This window comes from Manacus candei, unplaced genomic scaffold (assembly GCF_025592945.1).
Source record: "Manacus candei isolate 608988 ecotype Guabito, Panama unplaced genomic scaffold, ASM2559294v1 h1tg000008l, whole genome shotgun sequence".
NCBI classification, from domain to species: domain Eukaryota; kingdom Metazoa; phylum Chordata; class Aves; order Passeriformes; family Pipridae; genus Manacus; species Manacus candei.
The window spans coordinates 10,937,432-10,948,779 of NW_026138056.1; the positions used below are offsets into that span (position 1 = coordinate 10,937,432).

General features: G+C 41.1%; 1 protein-coding gene across 5 annotated transcripts in view; it reads right to left on the reverse strand.

The window, feature by feature from the left end:
* Positions 1–8,317, reverse strand: part of TMEM241 (transmembrane protein 241) — a 55,422-nt gene extending 47,105 nt beyond the window's left edge. The window contains exons 1-3 of one of the 5 annotated variants that reach the window (XM_051775499.1): positions 8,149–8,315; positions 4,644–4,690; positions 1,975–2,052 (exon numbers count right to left, since the gene is read on the reverse strand). In XM_051775499.1, the coding sequence (XP_051631459.1) occupies positions 1,975–2,052; positions 4,644–4,690; positions 8,149–8,220 (197 nt within the window). In that variant the 5' untranslated portion in view covers positions 8,221–8,315. Of the gene's footprint in view, positions 1–1,974; positions 2,053–4,643; positions 4,691–7,883; positions 8,093–8,148 lie in introns of those variants that run through there. The other 4 variants (XM_051775492.1, XM_051775488.1, XM_051775481.1 and 1 more) reach the window with 4 other exon arrangements.
* Between the last annotated feature and the right edge of the window lie 3,031 nt (positions 8,318–11,348).

Genomic DNA, 11,348 nt, shown 5'->3' on the forward strand with positions numbered 1-11,348 from the left:
CCCAAATATGTCTTCATCTCCAATGCAATACTGTGAAGTGCAACGGAAAAGGACTTCAGATGCTTTTTCCATGATGTAAGGGTAAAATTTTATGCTGCCAAGTGGGAATTTCAGGACTAAAAAAGAATGCATGGATGTTTGATGTAACGTGTCAGCATCAACAATCTGCCTTGTATGTAAACCAATTAGCAGCTTCTTATGTTGGTACTACAGTGATGTACATGCAAAACAGGAAAATAACTGATGAGTTTGTGGTTGTTGCAGGGCTAAATCCAAAGCCCACTAAAGTCAGCAGGTAGGTTCCCCTAAACCACACTTTGGAGCTTTGGTTTAAGTAAGGCTCTGAGCTGCTGCTTAGTTGTGAGGGAAATGCAGCACTACAAAGAATGCCAACCAGAACATATTGGACTTATGTGCCTACAAGGGTTAGGCAGAAGCTGGGCAGCAGACTGCAGCACTGTGTAGCATTATGTAGATGCTATCCATATTCCATTGTGCTCCACAAAGACCTTGTTTTGGATACAAGCTTTGCAGATAGTATTTGCTGTTTAGAAGCAATGATGGAGAGTCCCTTAAAGTTGGGAGCACTGGGGGGAAGCAGATGAAAAGCAGGTTATCCACAAAATCTAAGAGAGATTACCCTAAGTAATATGTTTTCATTTGGTCTTTATTGTGAGGTTAGTATTCTGGACTTTACACAAAGGCTGATGATCTTTGTGTAATAATTTAATACAGCTGAGACATTTGGAGATAACCTGAACTGGCTCATAAGGTATATGAGATCAGTCCACATGACAGAAAAACTGAGACTTTGTAGAAATAAACAAACAAATGGATGGCAGTTTATTATTTGAAGCATGAGGAGACTGGATATGGTATTCCTAAGTATACTACACATAGACAGAAAAACCCCAAACCAACAGATGGATTCAGAGACCAATATTCTGTAAGGGGTGGGGGTGTAGAAATATCCACATCCCAGTGGTAGTACTAAATCACCTTTTGACATTATGTTTGTTTGTTGGGGAGTTTTTTGGTTTGTTGGTTGGGTTTTGGGTGTTACAGGGTTTTGGTTTTTGGCTTTTGGGGTTGCTTTTTTTATTTTGTTTTAATTTTGTTTTGTTTTAATACAGGAGATACAAGCTACAAGTCCAGCTCAGTAAAGCATTAAAGTATGTGCCTGATTCTTCTGAAGAAAGACAGGTTTAAACTCATGATTAAGTATTTGTCTGTATTATAGCCAAAACGTGTCAATTAATTCTGGTCGTTCCATTCAGTCTATTCTAGAACAGGTATTCTGTATTCACTAAACTAATAAGAAGTCTCTCAAGATGTATTTTAATCCGTTTTACTACAGTGCACTGACACCTAGTGGCCTGAAGTCTCCAGCATCAAAATACAAATAATTTTTCACCAAAACTTTTCATAGGTAAAAACATCTTCAACATCATAAAAGTGGCTCTTGTCCAGTATTTTCTTTAAATTATTTCATAATTTGAAAAAAATCAAATATATTTTCCAAGTTCGGGAAAAAAAAGATTCAACTTCTTTAATTTCATGGTTTAAAGCAGAAGTAATCATGAGTGATGACAATTTGAACTAAAAAAGGACATTACTGACAGCGGTATTTCTTTAGACTGTTCTGTGAAAACAAAGTCTGCACCAAAAATACACATTTGATAATAATATATAGATATCAGTAACTGCCACTAAAGCAATGTCTGTACCTAATCTTGCTTCTACCAATATCACTGATGGCTATTATAACAATATCCTCTATTTATCTACACAGCAGATAAAAGATTTACTTGAGTAAAACACAAGTTCTCTTCTACATCTATGAAGCAGCATGCACACACACACACCCCCCAACCTGTATTTTTGCCAGTTAGTAACTTTCACAACCTATCTAACTATGTTGTGATCCAGCTACAGAAAATAAATATTTAGCAGATACCAAAAAAAACAGATTACCTCGAACACAAGTTTATCTCCACCCAGCCCAGCTTCCAGGAGAGGTGAAGCAGAAGTCCACCCACCAATGTTTGCCACCTGAAACAGAACAACACAGCATCTCTGAATTGTTTGTCCTCTTTAATCACGAGAACGACCTTAGAATCCACAGAACTTCTCACAGCACATCCATGACTCCAGTTATCTACCATTTCTCTAGGTTACCAGGGATGCCACTATTCTCCTTTGAATCTTTCATTTCTGTGGGCTTTCATTTCCTGCAGATTTTCTAATAATCTGGTGCTTCCACATCCTTTTTCAAATGTTTTATAAATTACCATCTACCACAACTACCTTAATCATGTTATTGAATCCCCATTTTATCATCTCCTCCTACACAAGGTTTATGATAACAATAGCGATATTACAGCCACAATGATCTGAAGATGCAAGCGAGGCAAGGTTTGTGACAAGAGATGACTATCTTTTCATACATAAACTGTTACTGTTGGAACAAATAAACATGATTTCAGGACTGAAAGACTCACTTCACCTGAAGTAATAAGCCCCAAGGATAACGTGTGTAGTCCTACTAGTTTCAAACATTAGCTCCATGAATTCCCACGGTAATTCATGCTGGGTTTAGATTACAAAATCCCTTAAACTGACTGCATCCTCCCCTGCCTCTAGAGCTTGTGTATCAAGCACCAAGTGAAGTGTCATCAACAATAACATCATTATTCTGCATGAGCCTCTGAATCAGAGCCCCTAGAGAAAACATCTTTACAGCCAGATCACCTTGTGTATGAACCACAATGCTGCGGTTTTCTCATTGAAAATGTACATAACAATTACGTTCATTCTGCACTGACTTATCTACCTAATGACTTATCCTACCACAAAGCTGTTCCTCTGTCTATTACAGAAATAGAATGTGAGGCCTAGGAAATATTTGCAGATAGCTCAAAATGAGTAGTGATGCACACTGATTTTTTTTAATCTTTAAAATAATTTATTAGCTTTCTTCTTCCTTAAGTTAGTGGTTTTCAGAGAGGTGTTTCATGTTTCTTGGGTGAAAATCCTTGAATATCTAGCACAGTTCAGACAGAGATACCCTATTACAGTGTTAAATGACATTAACATCCATAACAGGTATAGAAGTGGGTTCATTTATTATTCCCATTCATTGTAATCCAATGATTTAAAGTGATTATTTAAAATCTTTCTCACACATACACAAATAAACAAATATTCACTCTACACAGTATTACATGCAGTTGGACATCGTCAGAGAAGAGAGGGCTCATTTTCCACATGGATATGGTAAATATTCAATGCTAACATCATAGCTCACTGAACTTTTTTTAAGATGAGAAGCATACAAGAGCTTAAAAGCCAGATTTTCCTGATGTTTGCTGCAGTCTTGACCATGCTCTATTCAAGCCAGTGATGAATTCCTATCAGCTTTATTGTGAAGAATTTCCTCTTCTCAGGTTTTAATGACGGAAGTTGAAGTTACTGACAGTCTCAGATGCTTAGCACTATACAATATATTCTTAGATTATAATGGGAACAAAACCAATGACAGTGAACTATAACTGCATGAACTGAGAAATGCATTCCTTTCCTCCTTTGCTCATCCGTCACAGCTCCAAATGAAAGCATGTCTGAGCCACTTAAAAAAATTTCAAGGAAAGATCACTTTTAAAAGCCAGAACTTACGGAAAAATATTAAGATGCTGAAATGCATTGCCAAACAATAGAAAAAGGAAATAACTGTGGTAACACAGATACAATAAGGCAGTTGCTTGCCGTTGAAATATGCTTGTTTACTGTTGATTTACCACACATATAATTTTTCAAACTTTACTCAAAACCCTTTCCCCATATGATAAAAGCCTTGTCCAAGAGACAGTCTCTGTGTGTGCCAAAAATGAAGAAACCGTTCACCGAATATTTAATTGAGCTGAATACACTCAAAGTAAATGGAGATTCCCCAGGCAACTATTTCTAGAGTTGCTTGCAGTCCTGGGTCTGCAAGTCAGACAAAAATGTAAGCCATGCTAAGCAACAGAAAAGGAACTAAAGATATCCAGTGTGTGCAGATTTCGACATTATCTCAAAAAAACAAATGGGGGAAGTCTTGACTCTAAGAGGCCAGATTTTCACAGAATGCCTCACAAATTATCAACAGCACTGATGGTATATATGGACACTTGTCAAAACATTAAATTTCTCATTACAATCATCAAGATGACTTGTGATGCACAGGTTACAACCAAAGCTAAGCAGAAGAATAAGCAACGTGGTGTTTGTAAGTGGTTAATGATGGATTTAAGGTTGGTTTTGTCTAGCACAGCTAAAGAATACACCACAACTGCACATTATCCAAGAGTGTCATTTCCAAAGAAGACAGGTCGTACTATAATTGTTACTTTTCTATGCTGAAGCTAAGACTTCCAGTAAAATGAGAAATTATGGACTCTGTATATCTTAATTACATCACCATCAGGATGTCAAAAAAAATTAACCAAGACACATTAATGAATGCTTTACTAAGGCTTTATGAATTATGTTCTCTAGACAGCAAAAGCCAGTAATGACAAGAAGTACTGAAGTTAGCTTCAGCACGGAACAGCAAGACATTAAAGTCATTTTTCAAACAACTGTATTCTTAAAACAGTACTTACCCTTGAAAAAGGGTAGGGTAGGTAAATTGCAGGACAGACAGGACATACTGGAAAACAAATACCAAATTAATGGACATCAAACACCTAGAGTTTATAACATTAACAAACAATCACAAGAGCAACAAAATACACATAGAGAGTTTTCATTTTTCCTTATTTTGGTAGAAAAGACAAAAAAAATGCTTAGTAATTTCTCTTTCCGTGGCACATTTCCCCCCCTGCTCTCTTCAGGCCACACTGTGGTCTCAGAAATGCTTGCTAGGCCTCAGTCTTGACGAACAGCACCTGAGCTAACTTTCTCTTGAGCTTATCAGAAACACTGTCTGCTCCCAGGAACTACTGCTGTCTAATGAGCTCCTGTTTTTTAACAAACAACCTTGGAAACTTATTTTCCTTGCCTGCATAACAACCCAAGTGGAACAACATTTTCGTTATTGAACTTTTAGAGAAAGTTACCAACCCGCATTGCAGCCAGGATGGAAAATTACTATGACTAAAGCCAATTCTCTTGTGACCCTATAAACAGCAGTCCTAAGTGAGCCCCTTTGATCTCTCCTGGACCATAGCAAGCTGTGATCAGCAATTTCCCTCTGAGTGGGACGCCTCTCAGAGCCAGTGAACTCTCAAGTTTGCTATACTTGGAGGACTGCCACCGAACACTGACAATGGAGCCTGGGCTGACACCCCCACTCCTCAAGACATGACCATTTCACTGCACTCAAGGGGAATTTTTCACAGGTATACCTTGTACATACTTCTTCAGGTCTATGTGCACACAAGTGTCAACATGCTATAGCAAATGTACTATGAATGCTGCTCTCTTAGATTCTTAAGTATGTTAGATTCATAAGTAAGACAGGCCTCTAAGTGAGTCACTGTTGTACCTATTGTAAATTCTGTATGAATCTTTTGTTAAATTGTTTAAATTAAACTATTCATTTAGCACCATTAAGTTTAAGTGTTGTTAAAACCTTTAGGCCTAAACTGTTGGTCAAGTCTGGGGCTAAGTTTGGCATGGGGGTCCACTCTGAACCCTGTGACTCAATTGGAGTGTCTTATTCCCTTTTACCCTTACACTTTTGTATCCTTACTTCCACATAGATCATTTTAGGTTGATTTATTTTTAAATTGATTGATTTTAGTCTGATTTCTCTCTGTCTGCTTTAACCACCTGGAAATGATGTAGCAGATGCAATGATGTAGTAATGTAATAATGATATAATGTATGTAGTAATGATGGTAGTAGAGCAAACCTTGCCAATGAACTCCGTTGTGATTTCACCTTAACATTAAACCCATTCTTGCCAATACCTTTGCCAGTGATTCTTTGAGCAACGTAAAACACTCATTTGTGACACTTCCCACACCAGAACTGCTGGATGCTGCTTGAGGTACTGCGGAAGGTAACAGACACTGAAGTATATGGGGCATGGAGTGACTGAACAATGGAGAAGGCTACCTTCTGAATTGTACTTTCACTTTCTGAGCACACTCCATGCATCATACTGAATGGGAAAAGGATTAACAGAAACAAAAACCCATAAGCACCTGTCAATTAACACCATATCATACCACAGAGGCAACCTTTGGCAGAATCAAGACCAATAATCTTAACATAACTGTCTCCTTATGATCAATGCATCTCACACACCTAACATTCTGTTCACATGCTATTACGTGTAAAATACTAAGCAGTCCAGAAAGCCTATTGGAAATATAATACATGAGGGTGAAACGCAAAGTCTCTGTGTTATTGTTTTAGCACTCTTTGTCAGGGTCTGTGTGTATGGATGCTGGTGTCTTTTCATGCTATATATGTATGTATGCAAATATGAGGCATTATTACATGTCTTTCAACATGTATATCTGGATCTAACAATTTCCTGTAATGCAGTACATAAATACTATTCCTGCAAAGGAGAAGAATGACTGAAGCTTCCTCAGAGGAAATGAAACATACCTGCTGCTCCTTCCAGGAGTCAGCAGAAGCTGTCAAGGGCAAAAGGAGAAGCTGAAAGCTTTCAACAGAGAGGAAACTGTGCTGAGTACTTTGCAAAGTCCAGTTTTTAGGTGTGTAGGGTGTCACTAAGAAGCTGGCATCAGTACAGAGAGACAAGGCATATTGATGAGCCATATTACACATACAAGAGTCAGAACTACCACACGGGTTTTAAATCAGGATGATATATCTGCACGTCCGTCCCCCCGCCTGCATTTGCATACCAGCTGCAACAACTAAAAGGTCTATATTCTAGTTATTTTTAACTTTATTACACCAAAATCTATATTCAGGTTTGAAAATGGAGGCCCTATGTTGAAGTCCTTCTGACTTCCTCTCAAGTACAGTTAGCCAAGAACCCTTCCCAACCCATGACGCAATTTGGCAGCTCTTCTAGCCTCTTTCTGTTTAAGTAACCACTGCTCCTAGCAGTCTGTCAAATCAAGCGCATTATCTCTCCCTACAAACTTTGTTTCCTGTCTGGACTTCAGTCTTTTTCTGTGTATCCTTAATGGCAAGTGTACCTTGGAACAGAAACCAGTGGCCACTGCCCAGAAGAGGTTTCATTTTCACCTCTGAAATGCTGCTTTTCTCTAGCCCTCTCCCAGAAAATCCATAACGATTCCTTCAATAACATCTTTTCTTTCACAAATTGGAACCAGAAACACTTACTCTAAGATAAATAGGACAGCAAGGAGCAGTCACTCTATCTCCCCCTTCCAGAGTGAAAAAACTACTTCAAACTATGTTTTAAGTCTACAATTTTATTTGCAATGTGGCCATCTGCAGCTTACTTCTCCTTCTGCTTAAACATTTCAGCAACACTAATAAGCAACTCAGTCACACAGTGGAAAACAAAATTCTTGTCCTTAATTTGCCGACTAATTAAACTGTCACAGGGTCCATGGAAGTTAACATTTGTTCCACTACTGATACAACACTTTCAATATTTCAGGTTTTTCCCTTGGTATTATTGTTCCAGTTAACAGATCTTCTCTTGAGAATGAGTGTGGTTGCTAGATATCCAATCGTGCATTATATACAGCATCAGCGATACTTTCAGAGCAGCCTCATTTCTGGCTCTATAACACTTCATTCATTGGAATGGTAGGACGTCACCTCTTTGCTCTCCTTAACAAGCCAGTATTGGAACTTCTGTGTCGTGGAAAGGTTGAGATGTCACACACTGAGAAAAACAAGACCGGTAGCAGACAGTCCTATCCCCAGTTTCGGGAGCTCACCTCGCTGGGGGGCGGTGGAATGCCAGGGAATTTTTCACTCGTGGGATACTCCCGTCGGGGAGGGGCTGGTCCGCGGCTCTCCCCGAGCAAAGCAGGGCAGGGCAGGGCAAGCAGAAGACATCGTCCCTCCTTCGCCTCCTGCTGGGTCCCTGCACTTACCTCGCGCCCCATTCCCGCTGAGCGGACCGCCTGCCCGGCACCCCCGCACCTCCCTCCGCCCCGCCCGGCCCCTCCGAGACTGGGGCGGCCTCGCTCCCGCCCTCACCTTGTTGGTGAAGCAGGACGCCAGGTAGAAGAGGCAGAAGGCGAGGCCGCCCGCCGGCCTCTTCAAGTACATCTGTCACCGCCGCCCCCGCCGGCGGCGCCCGCCGGCCATGGCAGCGACACGTCGCGCCGCCGCCGCTCCGCTGGGCGCCGCCTCCTCTGGCGCCGCTGCTGCCGCCTGGCGGCCGTGCCGGGGGAGGGGCCCGCCGGGAGCGCCCCCAGCCCGGACACCGCCGCGTCCCGGGCGGCACCCAGGGAACCGCGGGCACCAGGGCAAGGTCTCCGCTACACTGCCCTCATGAGACCCCCACTTGGAGGGCTGCGTCCAGCTCTGCGGCCCTCAGCACAGGACACGGACCTGTTAGAGCGAGCAAGTCCAGTCACGAAGAGATGATCAGAGGGCGGGAGCACCTCTCCTATGGAGACAGGCTGAGAGCTGGGGTTGTTCAGCCTGGAGAAGATTCTGGGAAGACCTTAGAGCAGCCTTCCAGTACCTAAAGGGGGCCCATAAGAGTGATGGAGAGACTTCCTACATGGGCATGTAATGACAGAACAAGGGGGAATAGCTTTAAACTGAAAGAGCGTGGATTTAGATTAGATATAAGGAAGATATTTTTTACGGTGAGGGTGGTGAGACACTGCAACAGGCAGTGGATCTGCCTCGAAGTGTTCAGATTCAGGCTGGGTGAAGCTGTGGGCAATCTGATCTAGTTGAAGGTGCCCCTGCTCACAGCAGGGACGTTGAACTAGGTGACTAAAGGCCCCTTCCAACCCAAACTATTCTATGATCATATGATTCGCTGGTGACACGTAAACTATAAATATCCCAGGGAGGTAGAGAAGCAGAGAAAGACATGCCCTATCAAGTCATGGTTACTGGGCGCCCTTTTATTATGGCCTAGGTAAGCCTCATTCTTGTCAGGCCTGGTATTAGCGAGGTCCTATCTCTGCAGTTCTCACCTTGACTTTGCTCAGGTAACACTCTCTCTGCACACATACACCCTATTTTTAGAGGACAAAGCAGCATAAATAAGGAACTGACCATGGCCTAAACTGGGGAGTTAAGGGGGCACTAGGTAGTCAAATACAACCCATAAAATAAGCCTGTCTAACCTGCTATGCCTCCAAAGACAAAGTCAACAGAGTGCAACAGCTGAACAGTCGCCACTGCATCAAGACAAATTCAAGCATTTTGGTGCATCAGACGTGATCCTATCTGGTTTGTAAGGTGGTGGCCCAAAACAGACATCAGATTTCCAGTGCTGAAAGATTTGGTCCATCCAGGTCTACAGAGATCACTGACAAGCCACTGTCAGAGTTAGAGATGGCAGGGTAGGTGACACAGCATTTCCACTTTGTAGAGCACCTGCTTATATAAGCATGGCGGAAGTCTATTTTGCAAACAAAGGTATACTTTGCATTGTGTCAAAAATTCAGCCTGTAAAGCTTTAAAAAAATAATAAGAAAAGTTTACAGATATCTGCAGAGACTAATGAAAGCACTTTTGACTTCATATTTCAGTGGGGTATCATTTCCAGAGTGATCTCTCTGGTTTTTTGCAGTATTTCTTATTACAAGTGGGAGACTTGGGCAAAGATGATATATCTTCCTACAGCTAAATGCAGAGGCAGGTTTGAATTCTTGTTAACCACTTACAGTCAGGGATCAAGAATGAACGTATAAATTTCTGCCAGTATTGTTTATCATGACTGACTTGAATTGCATACTAAGTATTTGCTATACAGCTTTGCTCTAAATTTTGATTAATATGAATGGAAGTTTCTGCTCTACCAAGATTTTAACTATTTTTATTGTGAGATGTGAATGTGCTGCTAATTATTTAGTTTAGATGTCATTTTACAGAACATTTCTTCTTAACATAATTCAGTTCAAAGCTTGATCCATTCATATAGGAGGTCATGGGATCAAGGCCTAATCAGGTAATATTTAAGAGACCAAAATAGAAGACTTATTTTTGAAAATTAAAAACTTAATAACAAGATATAGGAATATTAAGTCACTGTTTGAATAAAAAACTACCAAAACCCATTTTCTTAATCAGTGCTTGCACAGCTGTGCAAGAACAATGATTTTCCCAGGGCAGCAGGACACTGCTTTGATATTCTGCTCATTTATAAAACTCTTAAATTTAGACAAAGAAGATTGAAGGGGGCATGGCAGCAATCTTCACATCCCAAAAAGGCAGCTGAAAAGGCAAAGAAATAATCCCTTTCTGCCACGGCTAAGCGCAGAATGGAAAACAACCACACTGGTACTTATCACCAGAAAAAGCCACCCTCGCCAGGCACTTGGCAGTGCTGGGTTAACAGTTGGACTTGATGATCTTAAAGGTCTTTTCCAACCTAAATGATATTATGACACTATAATGTCTCCATGGCACAAGCTTGTGTCGTACCTGCAGGTTGTACATTACAACCTGGGTCCCTGCCACCTTCCAAATGTTTTGTTTTTTAGTCGGGGATTTCCTGCAATAATGAACACTGAACAAATTGTCTTGGGATATTGCACTGTGTTACATCACTGCAGGTTGCTAAAGACAAATTAGATGAACTTTGGCTGATGAAGCTGATTCTTGCATGCCTGAGAGTTGATGAGAGTGGCTTTTGCTGGGCCTGCCTGGCAGCATGGGCTTTGGTAAATGTGTAGCCCAGAACTTTGAGCAGGCTGGGAGATGCCACAGGAGCTATGCAATTCCTTACCACTTCTGCTCTTGGAGCCAGCCAACTTTGCTAGGTTGTTTTTCAGGTTATTGATGGCAATTGTGATGGCACATTTGTCTACAACTGTTGATAGATACCTTCAACAACTGGAGGTGAGCCAGGCCTGAGGGTTCTAGGCATTGTTTCCTTCTCGTTGGGAAACTTGCCCAAGAAGACCTAAACAGCATCTGTGTTGTTGCAAAATGCCATTCTGCTGCCCCTGTCCTGGAAAGAGGGCATTTAAATCACAATACTATTTTCCAGAAAAATATTATGTATAAAATTGAGGTGTAAGAGGTGGTAGGTCACATAGAAAATATTTAATTTTGTATTTACCATGAGGTATGGGATTGGGATTAAACTGTTTGCTTATGGTTTGCTTTGGGGTTTTTTTTCCATTCCCTCTGTTACTCCCTGAGATAAAAACGAACATCGCCTATTTAATTTCACAGAATCAATTAGGTTGCAAAAGACCTCTGAG